Here is a 21,453-nt window from a genome sequence, read left to right as displayed (position 1 = left end):
TATCTATGTGTTTAGGAGGCTGATGGCCATGTGTTTTGGAGGATGGTATCTCTGTGTTTTGGAGGATGGTATCTCTGTGTTTTGGAGGATGGTATCTATGTGTTTTGGAGGATGGTATCTATGTGTTTTGGAGGATGATTGCCACGTGTTTGGGATGCTGGTATCTATGTGTTTAGGAGGGTGATGGCCATGTGTTTGGGAGGCTGGTATCTATGTGCTTCGGAGGATGGTGGCCATGTGTTTAGGAGGCTGGTATCTATGTGTTTCCGAGGATGGTAGCCATGTGTTTAAGAGGCTGATGGCCATGTGTTTGGGAGGCTGGTATCTATGTCTTTAGGAGGATGGTAGCCATGTGTTTAGGAGGCTGGCAGCCATGTGTTTCAGACACTGGTAGGCAAGTGTTCGTGTGGCTCGTATCCATTGGTTAATTCGCTCGTCGGCACGTTTTTAGGGTGCTTTTTGCTTCCTGAATGGGGGCTGGTGGCCACGTGTTTGTTAGGCCGGTGGCGAAGTGTTTGAGAGGCCAGTGGCGAAGTGTTTGGGAGGCCAGTGGCGAAGTGTTTGGGAGGCCAGTGGCGAAGTGTTTGGGAGGCCAGTGGCGAAGTGTTTTGGAGGCCGACGGCCACGTGTTCGGGAGGCCGACGGCCACGTGTTTGGGAGGCCGACGGCCACGTGTTCGGGAGGCCGACGGCCACGTGTTCGGGAGGCCGACGGCCACGTGTTCGGGAGGCCGACGGCCACGTGTTCGGGAGGCCGACGGCCACGTGTTCGGGAGGCCGACGGCCACGTGTTCGGGAGGCCGACGGCCACGTGTTCGGGAGGCCGACGGCCACGTGTTCGGGAGGCCGACGGCCACGTGTTCGGGAGGCCGACGGCCACGTGTTCGGGAGGCCGACGGCCACGTGTTCGGGAGGCCGACGGCCACGTGTTCGGGAGGCTGGTGGCGAATGCCTGGAAGGCCGGTGGGGACGTGCCTGGGACACCGGTAGCTCACTGTTTTGGAAGCTGGAAGCTCTTTTTTTGGTTTGTGGCTATCTATTTTTGGTTTTCTGTGATTTATTTTTTCAGTCACAACAGAGTGGCCTGTTCAGGTCTCTGTGGTGAAGATAAAGAAAGTGGATCGTGGGGACCAATTCAAGAAGCAGGCAACGTGGCTGTTGCGAGACCTTGCACTTGTTGACGGGAAGGATTCCACCAAGGTATTGTTGATTTTTTTTTTTTTTCCATCCACCCACAATGACCGTGAACCAGTTTGATGTGAAGCTGCAAAAAGACTGACGTGTCATTTTGTGGATTGCCAAATGAACGAGGTGAATGGCGAATGGCTTTCACCTCTTCCCGACTCCAAACATGATCTGACACCATGCTGGTTTTCAATCAAGTTACCCCAATTTCGGTCCCGCAGGGATTATCAGACACTGAATGAGTTCAAACTGCATGGTAGGATGCAGAACTTTGTGGACACTTGCTCTGAACATATCTTATTCTTTTGGCGCAAATGTGTTTGTCACCGAAACTCCAAAATTGATGACATTTGTCAGTTCTTGTGCCAACGTGCAGGTTCCAAGCCCAGTTATACCACTGCTTCCAACCCCAGAACTGGCCTCCCACCTCAACATTGGTCTCCAAACCCTAGTTATACCACTCATTCCCATCCTGACACTGGCCACACAAGGCCAGCAGATGAGCACGTACCTCAGCCTTACTCCGGTGCACATATTCCAGCACATACTCCGGCCCAAGCTCTGATAATCAGAGAAGGGTACTCCCTCCCTGAGGGCAGGAGTGCCCATAGTACAAATAATTTAATTAGCATCAGACAACAAAAACTAGAAGTTCACTCTGAAGAGTGCATACCTCCACCACGCAATGCCTGATCCACAAGAACATATTGGGCCAAATAAAATTTTGAAATATGCCTTATATCGTTTTTGGCCCTATCTCTCAATGGTGAAGAATCGCTGGAAAAATTATCAGATTCGGATCTGGATTTGGATCTTCACCAAAATTGAATCATTTCTTCCTTGTCACACACCCAACATGTCCACCAAGTTTCTTCCGAATCTGTCCACAATTTTTTGAGATATCCTGCACACAGACAGACAGAAAGGAGTGAAAACATAACCTCTTTCACAAACTGGATTGTGTTTTTTTTTGAATGGCTCACAGAACAGCAGCTGGCGTACAGCCAGTCAGGATCTTGTGCAAGCTATGGGTGAGAGCTAGCTTGTGGGCAAGAGTGAGCTGCACTGCATCCTCTGGAAATCTGACGTGGAGAGCCAAGCGAAGAAGAAAAAAGGCAGGCAGAGAGGAGCACGTCCAGAAAAGGAGAGATATTCCATTCCTTCCCCTCCCTCCCCCCAGTCCACCCAACATCAGGTCAGGTCAAGTATGGGAGCATGCGACAGAGCAGCACGTCGCTGCGTCCACCTTCTGCCAGAACTCTAGGGGCCTCCGTCTGGCCATACCCCAGGCAGATGCCTGGCCCATCCCCATCTCCTTGAGATGCCACTCAACCTGCTGCAACCACGAGGCATGTGGTCGGCCCATTGGCCTCCTCTACTTAGGAGACTCCCTCGCTGAGAGAATCTGGTGAGCAGGATCAGCGTCAGGAAAACGAGCCACATGTCCATACAGCCGCAATTGACACTCACGGACTATGCAGGTAACAAATCTCATTTGCATCTCTCAGCAACCGCTCGTTGGGCATAAAGTCCGACCAGCGATAGCCAAGGATTCTACGAAGAGACCTGGTACCAAAGGAATTAAGGTTCCATCTCAGTTCCCTGGTCAGAGTCTAAGACTCGCATCCATTGAGCAAGACTGGAAGCACCAAGGACCTGAAGACTCTGATTTTCGTTGTCCTGCACAGGTACCAACATTGCCACACCTCATGATCCCGTGAATCCATGACTCCCAAGGCCCGACCCAGACATCTATTGACCTCTGGCTCACAGCCAGCAGAGACATGAATATCACTGCCAATGTAAGTGAAGCTTTCCATGAACTCAACATCCTCACCACAAACAGGTATAGATAGACAAGATAGCAGCATTCAAGATGTCATTGAACGCCTGGATCTTAGTTTTGACCCAGGAAACCCGGAATCCCAGTGGCTCTGACTCCTTATTCAGCACATCGAGGGCCCCCAAAAGGATATCCAGAGTGTCCGCAAATTTGACTGCATCATCTGTGAAATCAAGGTCAGAGACGTTCTTGACATTCCCAAACGATTCACCGCAGCTTGATCTCTCCAACATCCTCCCCAGAATCCACACCATACAAGCGCTGAAAAGCGTGGGGGCCAGTACACACCCATAACAAACTCCAGTAACAACTGAAAGTAAGTCAGAGATGCTATCACCACATCTCGTAGCACTCTCAGTACCTGAGTATAGTCAGATTGATCAGTTTTGGTGGCACCCCACGAAGACCAAGAATCCTCCAGAGGGAATCCTGATTCACCAAATCGAAGCCTTGCAGAGATTGGCATAGGCTGCAAGCAGCCCATGCCGAAACTGTCATCTGCGTTATTTGAGGACCTGAAGGGCAAGGATACGGTCAATTGTCAATCATTGATATGGTCAATCGTTGCCTGACTGCTCTGGGCACTGGTGCTCAAGCAGATGATGGCGAACCCTATCGAGAATTATCTTAGCAAAGACTTTGCCCGGCACTGAAAGCAGCGTCACCCCTCAGTAGTAGTTGCAGTCCAGGCGATCACCCTTCCTTTTCCAGAGAGGGACAACGTAGCCCCTCTTCCAGTCATTTGGCATGATGCCTCTGCTCCAGGCAGAGCACAGAACTGCATGCAACAACATGAGTACAGCATTTAGAGCCTTGAGGAGAGCCACCAGCCTTGAGAAGTTCAGCATGGATGCCACAGATCCCAAGAGCTTTACCCCCTTTCAACTGGTTCACCACAGCCTGTGTTTCCACAAATGAAGGTGGATCACATTTGATTGGAGGATCAGCAATAGGGGATAGTAACGCCCCTGAAATCCAACTCAATAGCGAGTGGATTAGCCTGGTGCAGCCGCTCAAAGTAACCGGCCTTGTGGGCATTCACTTCGGACTCCTCTGTCAAGAGCCCACCACCCTCCGCTCTAACTGCAGTAGACTGAGGGACGGGCTTGGATGAACGCAATGCGTGAATTCCCCCTGAAAGCAGGATGAGAATCATTTGACCACAGGTGATGCTCTACCCCCTCACAGATTCCTCGCACATAGGCCACTTTGTCCACCCTCAGTGCACGTACAGTTTTACGCCTCAGCTCCCTCAGCAGCTCAGCTCTGCCATTCAGCCTGGCCCTGCAGCTTTGGTCAATAGTATTGAGTGTTCCTTGAGAGATAAAATTCTTCTTCGCCCGACTGTGAGTTCCAAGACATCCACCGGCAACATCAAGGATGGTGGTCTTGTAGTCACTCCACAACTCTTCAGGACCTCCCAAAGCACCCAGACCCACCAAATCCCCACTCGGCCTCTTTGCAAACTCCTCAGCTACCCTTTCATCCTTGAGCTTGCCAACATCCAGCCTACGCTGGGATGGTACCATTCTCCTGGATATAAGCTGTAACTTCAGAGTTGCTACCACAAGCCTGTGGTTGGTATTGAGCAACTGAGCACTCCGGTAGACCCTGCAGTTCTGGATCATCCTCGAGCAACCATCAATGAGCACATGGTCAATCTCCTTTGCCAAACCACCAGCGTTGGAATACCAAGTCCAGCGATGAGCTTGTCGGCACTGAAACCATGAAACATCCACCCTAAGTCCATGACTTCTTGCTAAGTCAAGGAACTTTGTGCTATTCTTGTTCACAGTTCCAAACCCATGCGGACGAACACATGTCTCATAACCATCCCTGTCAGTTCCAGTCGATGCATTGAAAAAACCCCAAGACCAGAAGAAAATTATCTCGCCTGGGGCTCTGATCAACCACAGACTCAAGCGTGGCATAGAATGCGTCATTCACAGTGAGATCACTCGCCTCAGTCGGAGCATATACAGAGAGACCAGGGAAATGACACCCAAGGAGTGACGAATCCTTCGTTTCGTAATACGCTCGTTAACCGGTGTCACCTCAATTAGCATTGGAGTCAGCTTATTGGACACAGCTACAGCAACTCCTTGAACATGGTAACCATCGGAGCAACCAGACCAATAGTAGGTGTAACCACCCACCATGATCTTGCCACTTTTCGGTCTCCGAACCTCAGAGAGTGCTGCAGTTCCGATGTTTTAAACGCTTGAGCTCAGATGATAACAGACAGATGATCATCCTCAATTAGGGATAGGACGTTCCATGCACCCACCCGAAGGGACTGCCTCAGGTTAACCCAAGGAGACGCCGTCTGATGGACAACACCTCAGCACCACCCCAACAAACCCTACCAGAAAATTGACCCACAAAGATTACCCCATGGTTTTCCTCCTGTCATCAAAGAGTTGGGTCACGAAGGCTTTACCGCAATCCCGTCATCCATTGAGCTGCCCTGTGGAGGGCAGTTGCACTGGAGGTACTCCCACTGAGTGGGTTTTCAATTTACTTTGTGTTTTTCTTGTGTTTTGTGGAGTGCAAGGTTTTACGGTTTAAGGCGTTCAAATCTTGCCACCAACCTCTCTCACCGAAGGCAGGTTGGTGGTTTTTCTGTCTTCTGCCGTCTCCTCTCCGGTCTTACCCCCACCTGCTCTGTCTGCGATATTCCCTCCCCACCCATATTTCTGCAGGGCACTCAAGGTCAACCATCAATCCCCTTCTGGTAAAACTACCAACATAACTAATCACTGCTCACCTTCACTCTTTCATTCCTCTTTTTTTCCGCCTTTGGAATGAACTCTCACACTCTCTTCAATCCCATTCTTCCTTCTTGGCCTTCAAAACAGCTGTTCACCACCACCTCTTGTCTTCCCCATCCAAAACCTCAATCTTCTCAACCCCCTGTTAATCCACTCCAAACCCACCTCCTTCAAATTCCCTGCTTTCCTTCCTGAAAGTCCCTGTCGTGTCCATTTCGTATACCCTGTGTTCCCCGCTCCATCCCTCTCCCTTCCACAGATCTCCGAATGTCTCTGTTCCCCACTGTTTTGTCCTTCCCTCTCCTCTTGTCTCATGCGCCCCCCCCCCCCTTGCTGTGTGTTGTGTGCTAGCTCTCATACGAGCCTTGACAATGTACACAAAAAAAGAAGAAAAACCTTAAAAAAAAAAGTAACCCATCTGCAGGAGGACGTCCGCAGATACAGTTGGGCACGAGATACGGATGGCCATTGGCTCACAAGGAGCTCCTCCACCCTTTGACAGGTTTGGTTTTTAGTCCTGCTGCGTGTCCATATCCATACACCCTCCTCACCAGAAAACCTGGTGGGGAAGACTGATTAGTCGCTGACATTCCGACCATGAAACAGGTTCGAACAGACTTACATGGTTCCTGCAGCAAGTCACACATCTAATCTGGCCTGACCTCACAACACCCAGAGTGGCTGCCTTTTCTGTCTTTGATCACTCCAGCTTCCCTTGAGGCCACGGTGTTGTCCATTTTGGGTTTTTCTGATGACTGCTGGTGGGCAAACCCACACTTCTTGGGCATGCTTTCCACGGTTGCCAGAGGACATGCGCACTTGGGGCCAATGGGTGTCGGCTTACAGGGCCAATCCATATTCACCAATCAAAAGGCCCACCATCAGTGCATGCCAGAGTACCAATTGCCAACCCCGATGCAGTGGCCCCAATTTGAGCACGATGGGCACAAATCCTTGTGAAACTCTGACGAGACAAATACTGAACACAAGTCACTCAGCTTTACCTTACGCACAGCACACGTGGCGGCGAGATTTTGCAGTGGAGCCGCCATTTTCACCCTCAGTCTGGTTTGCCAGTACAGTGCATGCATGTGCAAAACATTGCTGGCTTTGTGTTCCACACTTTCTCTTCTTTCCTTGTCTTCTTTTCCCTTTTCCCTGCCTTCCCATCAATGGCAGGAAGAGGAAGCACCTCCACTCTAAACATTGCAGTTTAATAATGAAGAAATGGTGATAATCACATCAACTCAGCACCTTATACCCTCACCTTCCTACTCTTTTACTTCATCACATAAACTCAGCATGTTAGACATAATTACTGCCTGGCTTAAAGGCATAGCATGATCATTCATATCCTTAATCCAGGGGATAAAAGTCTCTCCATCTTCTCCATTAAACTGCTCCTTGATCTCATGAATTTTGTTGCACTGACCGGTATCGTGGACTGTCTAGATGCATTAATTTTTTTTCTTTGTTCTTAACAGTTGTCCCTCGCAGATGTCTCCCACAAACCAAATTCACACCCAACAGTGGTGGCACCAACACCCGATTCCATACCCCCTAACTCTCTCAATTCAGCTCCAAACTGACATTTTTCTCGAGACTTTTGGCATATCGTAATACCTCAGGCTTTCAACACAATTACCAATATGGCGACACATGGAAGGAAGACAACAGCGTGTGTGCTGATTGGTGGAGGCGAGAGGCACTCAGAGATGCACTCTTATTGGGTCAACACCCGCAGTCGCATTAACGGTCAATGTGGTGTGTTTAAACTTGTAACTTTTCACTTGCCTCATGCATTGTTTTGATATATATATATATATATATATATATATATATATATATATATATATATATATATATATATATATATATATATATATATAAAAATATACATATACATTGCACACCACTCCCATTTGCAAGCCAATATTCATGTGCATGTACTTTATTTTCAAATTTTACCCTTCTATGAACAAATCGAAGTTCATTTCTCATCAATTGCTGGGGAAACCCCACGTTGTCAGCAAATTTGTCGCAAGCAGTGAGACAAGATTTTAAATTCTGTATTTTTAGCACTGTACAAGTGTACTAAATTTTAATTTAGTACAAGTTGTCTGGTAGGACTATTTTTAGCACTGAATCGACGTTGGTATGATGTCATTGTTCATGGTATATCGTGTGCTGAGTTCCACGTGCTTTTTCTTGCTTGCTGCTCGACATATTACCCTTCAAAATGGCACACGTATGAATGCACATGGAGTGGCAAAACTTCTCATGGAGACTGATAACGATGATCATGACTATTACATCGATTTATGTTCACCGAACTGCCAGCAGATCATTTGTTGCATTGTCTGTCGAGCCAGCACATTCTCTTTACACTACAGTCGTGTCATCTTTTCTCCGAGAATACACGTGCCAGAACCTGGTGCACCCAGCACGACGAGTGTACTTGTAGTCGGCAGTGAACGTGTTCAACACCGTTCTCAGGAAGTTTGTTAAATTTCAGTTTTTTGTTCTGATGAATTTCATTTTGTGCAGACATATCCTTTTGTCTTTAATTATTACCTTTGCCACCAAAGGTGGGTGGAGGTTATGTTTTCATCCCTGTTTGCCTGATGTCAGCATGATATCTGAAACATTTATGGACATATTCAGACGAAACTTGGTGGACAGGTTTGGTATGTGACAATGCCAAACTGATTCGATTTTGGTGAAGGTCTGATTTCTGACCAGATTGTACATTTCTTTTTTAAGTGATTCTTCACCATTGAGAGATGGGTTCAAAAACTATGAATATATTTCGTGTTATCTCAAGAAGTTATGGACGAGTTATGAGAAAACTAGTTGGATGAGTTGGTTGGGTGACAAGAACAAGCCAATTCAATTTTGGTTAAGGTCCGGATCCAGATTCGGCCTATCAGTGGGATACAAAATGTAAACTGTTCAGTGTGGTGGAGAGATGCGCTCTCGGTACCGAGTGCCGTTCTCGTTTGAATTGTTATGATGGACATAGTGTGTGAAATTTGAGTTCATTTTCTGTTGCTTGTTGCATTTCTGTGTAAAAATTACAGTTCCTGTGGGTAAGTGGTCATGGCATCAATTTGCATAACCAATACGGTGATGGTAGAAGTTCTTGATTGCAGCTCATTGCAGGGACCGTTCATCGACAGAACCAGAGCCAATTGTTTTTGTTTAATTCCTTTCCACCTGTCCTGAGCTTTACATTGATTGTGTTATGTTTGTGGGGTAGATGGAGGAACTTAAGAGTAAAGGTAGGATTGTGTTGTGTAGCATGGTCCGTGGATGAGCAGGAGACCTGTCAATGCAATTTAAGTCTGAAAAACTGTCAGCTTGAGATTGTTACGTGGCACCGCACATGGGGTGGTGCTTTGTTAACTAGGTCAGGTTTAAGGCTAATTTCTCCCAGTATGTGATTGCCCCCTGTGACCTTTTCCTACGTTTTTTGCATTTACAAAGCCGGCTATAAAAAGTCACAATGCTTTATCAACAACAACCAACAGGCCACGCCCCGAGGCTTGAGATTGGTCGGGGTGACGGGAGAAGGTGCATGAGAGTGAAAAGCGGGCATGACCGGACAGCACATAGTTGCGGGGGGTATGCGTTGGAGACAGAGAGTCTTGCTGGCTGGCTTCTCCTCGACACGACGGAGAAGGCTGCGTGATTTTCGTGTTTGTGCTGTGTGAATTTCCCCACGTGCTAGAGCAAGACTCTAGCCATTACTGTTCGACTGAGTCGCAAAGTTGTACATTTATGAGAGAGGGCGAGCGAAAGAGAGATAGAGAGGAAGAGGAGCCCGCTTCTCAACCATAACTCAGCGTTGTCCCGTTGTGTATTCAAGGAGGAAGGTGGGCCATCGTTGTGAGCAGATCTGGTATAAGAGAGGAGTGGGGTTGGCAGGTTCGTTCGTGAGAAGAAACTGCATGGCGGTTGGTGAGCCCTGGTGTTGAATACCACCACACAAATTACGTCACACACATTTCCTGCGCAGATAGCGGCTTGGTGCCGTTTTTGGTGTGGTTTCCCATGCACGATGACGTGGTTTGATAGCCAAGCTCCGAAACGATCATTTCTGGACAAAGCTCAGTGCCAGCATAAAGGGAAGAATTTTATTTTATTTTATCTTTCACCTTGTCTGTATTTGAGTGTATGTAGAGACGTCTCAAAATTAGCTTTAGTCTACCTCACGTTGTTATTATCACGCTTTGATTTATTACCATTATAAATATTTGATTTATGTTCATTAAACAGTTATTTATTAAAATTGCTTGTGTCTGTCTATTCGTTGTGGGTTCGAGTAAAACCCGTGTGCCTCCGTCTGCTACACGTCCTTGCCGCCCTCCATCCCGCGTGTGCCATAATCTCCAGGGAACTCGGCTGTTCGCCTCCAAGAGGAATCGTTCGGCTGTCCGTCCAGGTCGGTGTTAACCGCCCGACCACGACAATTGGGTCGGGATAATTAACTTAACCTCCTGGACACGACAATATTTACTCTTCTCTGCATTTGAGTTTTCAACATTTGTGATTGATTGTTATGGCCGAACGATGTGTGGCTCTTTGCTAATTGCCTGACGGAGTTTGACCCTTGTTGACATCAATGCCCATCTTTAAAGAGCCACTGGTCTGTGGTGATGGTCTGTGGCAGGAAACAGCAGAGTTTGACCTGCACTTTGATAAGGCCTACAAATGGGTGGCGAGTAATGCAGCGGAAAGGAATGGTTTTATCGCCTGCCTGTGGAAACTCAACCATCGATACCTTCACAAGAAGATTGATTTCCTCAATGTCGGCGAATCTTTGCTTGAGGGTGAGTTTTTATTTATTTATTTTAACCTCAGGTGTATATTGTGGTGTCACTACATTGAGGTGCATGGCCATTAAAAAAAAAGTATTTTTTTTTTTTGTTTGGAGCAAGCCTCAAGTGGTGTTGTGTAATGCCACAACAATAATGATGAATACGTTTCAAACTGTGTGTGTGTGTTTTGTTCATAAAGCATAACAGTGTGTGTGTGTGTGTGTGTGTGTGTGTGTGTGTGTGTGTGTGTGTGTGTGTGTGTGTGTGTGTGTGTGTGTGTGTGTGTGTGTGTGTGTGTGACGGAGAGACAGACCAATAATTGAGTCACGAGTAAGAAGCCCTTAAATCCAGTAGTTATGTCACATTGAATTCATAGAGGGCACAATACTACAACCAGATGCTGTTTGCAAAGAGAAGAGGGTTAAAAAAGAAAGTATCGGAAACCAAAGCAAACAATCGAAATAATACTTCTGAAGAAAACTGAAAGAACTCTTTATCGAAGAAGGCTTGTGGTGTGTAGAATGTCAGAAGAGAACACAATTACAATCTCTCGTGAAGGATGGAACAAAGGACCAAGCACCAATCTCATCCCGACAATCAAATGAAAAGCTTATATGAACTACATGTCCAACGATTGCCTTGATGTCCATGACGTGAGCTGATGCCTTGTATTCCTCAGGACCTCCTCATGCCCCAAAAGGTTTGAGCCTATTGTTACACCAAAACAGACAAATTAATAGTGAATCTCGAAGTGAAACAACAGGAGCCGAAACTCACAATAGAAATTTTGACCCCCAAAGAACCCCGTCCAAAAGAGCAGGCCCACTAGCAACTGCAACACTCCCCTCCACAGAGCATCATAAACAATCCTTCCAATCTTGCTCACAATGCAAGTGAAAGATTCCGATCCAAAAAGGCCCGTCTCAACACGTGTGTTCGGGCCACAGGCAGCCCGATGAACTGCCTCAATAACTTCTCAACAAGTACTGAGAGCGAAACTGCTGCATATTCTTCACGTCTGGAGATTGACTTGCACCATGAAAAAAGGCTCACAACAACCAAAACCCGAACAGGGTATATTGCTGTCAGTATGGGAAAACCAGCACCTGCAGCATTGGTTGCCACAAATGTCCTATGAGGCTGGATTAGTGAAGTTTCCAATTGAAGGATGACTTGGAAGGGAAGGGGGAGGGACCGAGGGTCCATACAAACACTCTCCCTCATTCACTTTTCACTCTGTGTGTGCGTGTACGCGTGAACATTCTAGACTCTTTGAGATGAATTGATAGATTCCACAGCCAATCCATTCAAAAATTTTTGTTTCTCAGGAAGTAGATTTGAGCACACACACAGCATCTGGTAATGCACCAAAACAAACGACAGTCTCAAGAGTTGTGATGAGGTAGAAAAAGAGATATTTATTCTTTCCTTCAAGAACACGCTTCAGCCTCGTGAACCTTTACCCCAATCTTCCATTTTAAATATATAATTTGTTTGGAATTACTGCAAGAGGGGAACAACTGATGGCACCCGCTATCATGGTGTGGGACCACTTTTGCCATTCAATCCGTGTCCAAAACTTCGTTTGTAAGTACGGAATACACTTTCCCAACTTGTGTCCAAAGTTTTGGCACTGTACCATAATACTGGTGAAGCGTATGAAGTAATGGTTGTGGTAAGGTGTCCTTCTGATACCCTCCAGTGGAGGCCAGTGTGGAGAGCCGCAACATTTCGCCAGGAGAGGACGAGGAGCCTCAGGAAGATTACCAGGAATTGTCGACACGTGAAGAGACTGACGTGGAACGGCTCATTGAAGAGTGTGATGCTGCCATTGCTAATGCCGAAGCATTTGCTGAAAAGCTTTCACGCGAGCTACAAGTCCTTGATGGGGTGAGTCCCTCTGGGTGGTCTTGTTGTCGCCTCCAGTTTGACCCCATGATTCTGACATCTAATTAAAATATCTCTCCGGCATAAACACAAATGGCATTATCAATTTTTGTTTGTAGAGTTGGACTTTTTGTTGATTCAAAGATCACCTTGCTGTTTCTATGCAGAAACTCATTTGTTCACGTTTGGACAGTGGATATCTATGCTATAAGAGAGGTGTGCGTGCGTGCGTGTGTCTCCTCCATGACTCCAAAACCATGAAACTTTGCATGCACACCAAGAAAACTCCAACACTTATTTTCATAGGGAATAATCAAATATTTCTAATTACGTGTAATCAATAATCAGTGTCTATCAATGAATTTGATCTCTGCATGTCATCCATTTTAATGATTCCACATCATTGTTTACCCAGTCGGTTAAATTTCAAAACACACAAGGGAACAGTTCAGTGTTTTCTTCTCCTTTTCTTGTTTTTTTGACCATCTCTTCAGATGAGCACAACAAATTTAGTCTTCTTGAAAATGAGAATAGTTCCTGTTTTTGATGGGTATAGTTAAGAGGGGGAGTTTGTGGGGAAAAGACTTAGAAATCAAAAGGACGTCGCGGGAGACTGTCATCGATAAAGACGACCTGTGATCTTCATTTGCACTCCTTGACACCTCAAGGTGATGTGTTTCTGTCGTTTTATCCATTGCTAGGCAAATATCCAATGGATCATTGCATCGGAGAAACAAGTGGTCACTCTGATGGACCTGCTGGACGAGGCTCTGGGGGAAGTGGGACACATCGAGAGCACGTTGGCCTCGTACGAGGACATGCTTCGTAGTGTCAAGGAGCAGATGGATCAGGTCTCTCACAGCAACCAGTTGGTGCAGCTGACCCAGGCCAACTCACGCCGTCTACTGCAGGAAGTCGATTACCTTGTGGTATGATGCACTTCCGCACCTCTTACTGTGTTGTTTTAAACAGATTGTCAGTGTATCGTTTTGGTAACAAAGGTCAAATTAGCATGAAAATTGTTTCTTGCTCAAGGAAAATGAAACCATGACAACCTTAAGGGTACATTGTCAAAGGCATTGTCACTTATTGCACTCGGGAAATTCACCTTGCGTCTCTTTATGTCGTGCTTGCTGCACAAAGTGCAGTAACATAAAGTTGATGTATAATTTGTCTCTTGCCATTAATGTCAAGTTTGGAGCACTCATCAATTCCCCATTTCCATCCACGACTCCAGAATCAACTCAATCTGTCAAAGGGTCATGAGACAGCGCTGACCCAAGGTGACCTTGCAACCTCACGAGGAATCACAGCTTGCACGGCAGCGGCAGAGGCGTTAACACAATGCATGGGTGTTTCTCTGCACCCAGGTACTCATGAACACCATCCAAGGAGAAAGGCTTTTGTAGAACTCAGCCAGTCAAATTTGATGTTGTTTGTGACAGTGTTTTGGTTGATGTGCTTCTTCTTCTCCTTCTCTACTCTTTCTGCACTGCCTTGACCACGATACTCCTCGAATTCCACCTGTTCTCAGCCAACTCTCTCCACTCTCCAACCACCCCCATGTTACTGATATCCCTCCTCACACAATCCTCCCATCTCAATCGCGGTCTTCCTTCAACCTCACTCCCTCAACGGGTCCAGATTGTGGTTACCCCCGCACGGGTCCGGACGGTGGTTGCCCCCGCACGGGTCCGGACGGTGGTTATGGTAGATTTGTGTTGAACTCTAAACCTGCACTGAACACCACACTCAAAATGTGTTTTTAACAATAGACACACTGTTACTTGATTGGACGTTTGCTCTGCCTGCAGGGCATCTCAAGTTGAGGGCAATTCAGGAACAACAAGCAAAGTTCGATGGATTGAAGCAAACGTTCTCCAAGCGATTAGCTTGTCATCTCAACAAAATGTTCATTCATCAAGTAAGTGCCATTTTCTTTTACTCTCTTCTCATTCTTTACATCAGTGTTAGTTGGTTCACAGGCAAGACTGACCAAATGGCCTTAATATGTGGTGTCTGACTCCTTGTGATTGTGTTGTATACATTGGACTTGGACGGTCAGGATAGGAATTAAATAATACACAGATTGTTTTGTCCTCTTAAGATTCTGAAGTCCGAGTCAGCCACCTGATACAATGTACATGCTTTGCTGAAAAGTCATCCTGAAAATGAGAATAGTTCCTGTTTGTGATCGGGATGTTGATATATATGTATATATGTATACATATATATATATATATATATATATATATATATATATATATATATATATATATATATATATATATATATATATATATATATATATATATATATATATGTATATGTATATATATGTATGTATATGTATATATATGTATATATATGTATGTATATGTATATATATGTATGTATATGTATATATATGTATGTATATGTATATATATGTAATGTATATGTATATATATGTATGTATATATATATATATATATATATATATATGTATATATATGTATATATATATATGTATATATATGTATATATATGTATATATATGTATATATATATATATATATATATATATGTATATATATGTATATATGTATATATATATGTATATATGTATATATATGTATATATGTATATATATATGTATATATGTATATATATATATATATATATATATGTATATATGTATATATATATATATATATATATATGAGAGATGGTTTGTGGGGAGAAGATGTTAGAAATCCAAAGCATGTCGCAGGAGAATGGCATTGATGATGATGAGCTGTGGTGTTCGTTTGCACTCTTTGATCTCTCACAATATTGATTCATCTTTTTGTCTGGAAATTGATTGAATGGGCAATGAGACTCTTTATTGCAATGAAATGGGTTCAAAAACATATATGTGTGTTGATATACACATATACATCGTTGAGACTCATTGGAGAGCAAGGTGACATGATGTATAGGTAACAAACTGACAGTGTGGCTACAGGTGGATACAACTAGTAAGGAAATGAACAACTCGGAAACGGTTTACTTACCTTTTGTTCAATCTAGACAAACTGAAATACATTCATAACCTTTTCATCTGCATTGACCCCAGGGCAACTCTGTTGGCAGTGGTGGGGGTGCGGGTGAGTTATCATTGCCGAAGCACCATCAGCATCATCGGGATCTCCTACCATATGCTGATCTCCTTGGGTGGCTAAAAACTACTGACTCTTCTATGTATTCTGACCTCGCCAAGGTACTGCAATCACGAGTGTGTTATTTTTAAGTTTAGCTCCTGTTTTTCTCTCCCAGGAGGGGTGGGTGGCAGGATCATTATAGTTATGATGCTGCAATTTCATTGGTGGTTTAATTGGCAAATGGCATGTGAGTTGGCAAATGTGTAACACAACAGCGACTTTGTTGTCTCGGTGACGGTCACATGGAAAGTGTTAATAATATGTGTTTCCAATCCAGACAAATCTCTCTCGCCCCCTCTCTCTCTCTCTCTCTCTCTCTCTCTCTCTCTCTCTCTCTCTCTCTCTCTCTCGCCCTCTCTCGCCCTCTCTCGCCCTCTCTCGCCCTCTCTCGCCCTCTCTCGCCCTCTCTCGCCCTCTCTCGCCCTCTCTCGCCCTCTCTCGCCCTCTCTCGCCCTCTCTCGACATCTCTCTCTCTCTCTCTCCCCCCCCCGTAAGGAACGTCTGGCACCCCCCCTCCACTCCCTATCTACTTGCTTAACCATCTTGAGGAAGTTTCGTCATTCAAACTCCTGGGTCTCACAATCAGCCATAACCTTTCTTGGGGAAACCACATTTCAAAGTTGGCCTCCAAAACCACTGACCTGGCATCCTTTGTCATACAAAGTCTGTCCTTGGCACACCTGAATGCCTATCCACCTTCAAAGCCTTCATCTGCAGTTTGATGGCGTGCTGCTCTCACTTCTGGGCTGGCTGCCCTGCCTCACATGTTGCTTAGCTTGACGCCGTGGAAATCAAGGCCCTCAAGATTATTGGAATCTCGCGCACTGAGGCTAAGTCTATGGGCCTATCACTTCGCCATCACAGACAGGTCTGTGGTCTCTGTCTTATACCACCTCCTTTGTGGTATTGCAGCCTCTGCTCTTCCTGTGTTTGGTCCCCCACCTAGGTTTCTGCAGGGCACACATGGTCCACCATCAACCCCCTTCTGGTGAAACTACCCAAATCCAGGATCACTGCTCACCTCTACTCGTTCGTTCCTCTTTTTCCCCGCCTGTGGAATCAACTTCCACAATCTCTTCAATCTCATTCTTCCCTCCAGGTCTTCAAGACGGTTGTTCACCACCATCTCAGATCTTCCCCAATGCAAAACCATGATTTTTTTCTGCCCTTGTTAACCCCACCCCAATCCCTCTTCCTTCCAAATTTCAGTTTTTCCCTCCGGTGAGTTTCCTTCTGCATCCATGTTGTCCATTTCTGCCCCCCGCCCCCGATTCTTCCCCACACCCATTGTTTCTCCAAGTCTCCCTCCATAATGTCCTTCAACTCCACTGTTGGTGTTTCCCCCATCTCTCTGCTGTTCTTCTTGTCCTGTTACGTTCTGATCCAATCACGGTTCCCGATCTTCCATGAGCTTTGACTCTGTCTACAAAAAAATAGTGAGATTTGCATTTTTGCAATGAATGCATCGTCTCTCTTAACGCCTGGTAAATGGGTGTAAATGAGCTGCAATGTGGGGGTGATGTGTGTCGAGTAGACGTGTTTGTATGTCTTTATGAAATTTTTTTTTTCTTGTGAGGGCATCCATCTTTGAGAAAATGTAACAAAGAGCCAAAGATGCGAGATTATAGCTGGGATAAGATATACAAATGAGCGAATGACAGGTCGACATTTTTGTCTTGCAAATTTTAACTGCATTTCCAGGGAACCCAAATGCAATTTTTTTTCTTTCTGAAAACCATTGGAAATCATGAATCACGGTCTAATTTTTGAAATGTTTTTTTGCCAATCACAAAGTGTCGGAAAAGCCCTAAGGCCTTAGTTATTTTATAACTTGGTTTACAGATCCGCCGACGGTATATTTGCTGAAATGAAATGTAAATATAAAACACATTTTTAGCCTTTTATATTTATAAATTTTCCGCCGAAGGTGCAAAAGTTTCAAAACCTGAAATGTAAACGTCGGCATTTATTTTCACAATATAATTTCGCGCGCCCACCAAAGTGCCAAGTCATTTTTAACCAAACTGCGCAATAGTCTTCGGTCATGGCGTCTGAGCAGTGGCCAGCGTGGTTCAGATTGACTGTGGTTTCTGGGGCAAAAGTGATTGTTAAGAACTATGTTAGCAGTATAAATTTGAGTGACAGTATTGGTGATTTAATCACGCAACATCTTGACAACGAATATTCTGGCAGAACGATTGCATCAATTCAGTGCAGCAGCAGGGATGATTCGCAGGCTACTCTCGATTGTGCCAATTGTGTTTCCGTCGAAAGTTGTACACCGCTGTTCATATTGAAAGATTTTGGTGCCAAGTACGGCAAAGTTTCCCTGCGAGATGCTGACATTCAGCCTTCAACGGACCATAAATCAGCCTTTGATGTGCTCATGGGGATGGGGAGACGGTATGATCAGATGCCTGCTGAAAAGTAAGAGCTGGTTATGGCTCTGATTGACCGTTTTGAGCGTGTTGACTCCTCGTAGACACCTTTTTTTAATCATATCCAGCACTATGCACTGGTGTGCATGCACACATCTCCGACTTGGACAGTAATTTTCTCAGCATTGTTTCCATTTGTTTAATGATCCAACAGGTTTCTATAAGAAAAACATGCCAGACTATATTGTAAAAACAAGTTTTAATTCTTCTTTATTGTTTTTCACATCAGATGATACAGTGAACATGGGCATCCTGCATTTGAATGGTCTTCAATCTTCAATGTATTCTTAGATCCTCCTGGTCCGGGATTTATATTTATTTTCCCCCCACCTACCCTTGTCTTTTCCATGGAACATCCGAAAACAAATCATAAAAATATATAATTTCTAAAAATTGAAATTATATTTATAATTATATTTCGACCGACCCTACATTTTAGCTGAAGAACTGTGTAAACCAAGTTATAAAATAACTAAGGCCTAAAGTGTCAATTTTCGATTTTGCCAGTTAAGTTGCACGATGAGCTCACCTTGATCCAAATACCGGATTGCATCGAGAAACAGTCTATTTTGAGCTCGGATTCCGATCCTGATTCCACCGTCATTGGCAACTCTGAAGGTTGTCAGTATGTTGAAACTGATCAGTGGGATTTTAAAGAAACTGATGGAGACAAAATTTGTGATGGAAACTCTTTCATGGGAATTATGGAATTGTATCGTTTTGAGCCTCATGAACGATTCACATGAAGATGGCGGAAGTGTTGGTAAAGATGAAAACGCCAGTCGCATGTACACTACAGATTGGTAGGTTTTGTTTTTCCGTTCAGTTGATGGTTTATAAGAGATTAATTGATAAATCAGTTGTACTATTCCAGCAGAAACATGGCATGGACACATCTAATCACAGACACCGCCCAGACGCACTCGGACACTGCAGACAAAATGTCTTGTATGTTCCGGGATCGTCCTCTTTCATACTTTCTCAAAATTCCATTTGTGTCTGTGGTCCTGCCGTGTCCATGCTGTGTCATCACCGTGTTGTGCCGTATCCGTGTGTGTCTGTGCCGTGTCCGTGTCATGTCCGTTTCTTGTCATATCCGTGCCATGTCATACCGTGTCCGTGTCCTGCCCAGTGGAGGGGGAGTGGTGCTTGGGTAGAGGGGTCTTAATCAGCCAATTTATTTCAGCCGAATAAAAAATGCCTTGCCTTGGCACAGGTCGTAATGGTTTCTGTATTATAGAACTTCATAGCTATGGATCGCTGATCTTAATGCCTATGAATCGCTGTATACATTTTGGTACAAACATTCGTCACTTCATTTTGGACCTTCCTTTCATTACATTATTAAAGCTACTCAATACAAATCACTGAATCAGCAAAAGACTTTGAAGTCAACATCGATTCTTCACTCAAGTTTCATGCACGTGTAAGATCCATTGTGATTAAGGCAGCTGTACTCGCTCTCATCAAACTTATTAATATCTACAGTTTGTCGAACCCAATAATGTATGGTTTCCCTTTATGTGACATCTGCCCGTCCTTTTTGGTTTTGCTTCAGCAGTTTTTGAATGCAGGCTGTTTGGGTGACAGGAAGTTACTTAAATTTGTACAAAAAAGGTGAAGAAGAAAATATCTGGATTGAGTAACTTGCCTTATGCCCAACACCTAGCTACGTTAAACTTATTCTCTGTGAAAGGTAGGCTATTATGAGCATGCTTAATTAAATATTGATTGATTTTTTTCATGAGCTTTCCCCTTTAAAGCCTTTGAATTTGTTTTTTGTCTCCACTCACTAGTACTAAAGGTCATTGCCTTGTGAAGCCAGATTGAGATGTTTTGGTGTGAGAATCGTTGAGACATGGAACTCTGTCATCAAATGTTGGGGAAGCCAACATTCTTGCTGCCTTGAAGTAGTTGCTTCCTGAATCCCTCAGTTCTGTTTTATATGAATATTATGATTGATGTTTGTTATCGTACTCCATCCCTCCCCATTCCACATCTCCAGGCACTCTCTCCTCTACCGTATCAGTCCATTTTCTCCTCCCCTCTCCCGCTCTTTTCAACAATCCCTCTCGTACCCCATCAGTCCACCCCCCCTCCGCCCCCCCCCGCTCCTTTGAACAATCTTTTCTTCACACAATCTGTCCGTTTCCCCCCTCTGCTCCTTTCAACAATCTCTCCTTTACAACCATTGGTCTGTTTCAACAATCCCCCAATGATCCCCTTCACCAATCCTCAAGTTACCAGTCCTTCCTTTGTCCCTCATTCCGTCTGCATCCCTTTCCGTTGCCACTCCATCCATGCATTATTTTATTTAACACGTTCATGGCACAAAGCACGATGCTTGATATTCGTGGCCTGCGGGACGGCACCTCTCGCGTGATACAGTGTAGCACTGCGCAGAGAAAGTTTGCGTGCAAGGGAGGGCCTGGCGGCACTTACCACCTCCTTCGTGCATGAGGGTAGGGGTGGGGGCGTTTGTGGCGATCACCACAGAATGACGTGGGATTTTCTCTGGGCTGCGTCATGGACCTATCCCGTCAGATGCGCACCAATGGAGAAGAGGCTTGCACGAGCCGAGACGGAGGAAGTGAGTTCCAGAGAGGGAGAAGAAGCTGAGGAGTGGATGGACAGAGACACTAAAAGCTTGTCAGAAGGGCACAGATATTGTTTTTAACATAAAAAAAAACTTTCAAAAATCTTCTCCGAAACGGCTGAACAGATCGAGGTGAAACTTTACAGATATGATCGCTTATCCATGAGGAGCAAAAAGTTCTCCACCTCAGACGTCATCGGTCGCATGGTTTGCAGCTATGATTTTTTTGAAGAATAACCCTTTAAAAATCCTCTGCAGAACAGCTTGACATATTGAAGGGAAGCTTCACTCACATGTTGCCCAAGCCTTGTGAATACCAGGGTGTTCACAAATAATTAATAGGTCACATTGTCTGGCAGCCATATTGTATTGAACGGAAATAGTAAAAAAATTATTTCTCTTGAACCGCTTCATCAATTTATATGAAACGTCACAATTATGATCGAGCAATCATGGGGAATGTATGTTTTAAATTTCAACCTGATTGGATGCATGGTCTGCCAGCCAGAATTATTTAATATATTTTAATCTGGGTTCAACTGGGCGTAGTGGCGTGCGCCTGTAATCCGGCTACTCGGAGGCTTGGGTTGGAAGATTGCTTGAGGACGGGAGCTCTGCACTGGGCCACGCTATGATAGGGTGTAGCGCAGCCTGGAATCATGGCGAAACCCAATCCTTATCCCTGTGTCGTAAGAGGCGACCAGGTTTGCGTCAGGAAAGGCATCCGGCGTA

At 45.0% G+C, this 21,453-nt stretch overlaps 1 protein-coding gene across 1 annotated transcript in view; it reads left to right on the top strand.

The window, feature by feature from the left end:
• Positions 1–1,055: 1,055 nt before the first annotated feature.
• EXOC1 (exocyst complex component 1) overlaps positions 1,056–21,453 on the top strand; it is a gene marked incomplete at its 5' end in the record, with an annotated part of 84,156 nt that continues 63,758 nt past the window's right edge. Inside the window, 7 exons of the mRNA XM_085860330.1 lie at positions 1,056–1,199; positions 10,471–10,630; positions 12,321–12,508; positions 13,207–13,434; positions 13,743–13,875; positions 14,320–14,429; positions 15,603–15,746. Of these exons, the coding sequence (XP_085716456.1) occupies positions 1,056–1,199; positions 10,471–10,630; positions 12,321–12,508; positions 13,207–13,434; positions 13,743–13,875; positions 14,320–14,429; positions 15,603–15,746 (1,107 nt within the window). The remainder of the gene's footprint in view (positions 1,200–10,470; positions 10,631–12,320; positions 12,509–13,206; positions 13,435–13,742; positions 13,876–14,319; positions 14,430–15,602; positions 15,747–21,453) is intronic.

Source organism: Eptatretus burgeri, chromosome 16 (assembly GCF_056783735.1).
Source record: "Eptatretus burgeri isolate ZD-2024b chromosome 16, Ebu_testis_v1, whole genome shotgun sequence".
Taxonomy (NCBI): domain Eukaryota; kingdom Metazoa; phylum Chordata; class Myxini; order Myxiniformes; family Myxinidae; genus Eptatretus; species Eptatretus burgeri.
This window is presented reverse-complemented; position numbering and strand designations above follow the sequence as displayed.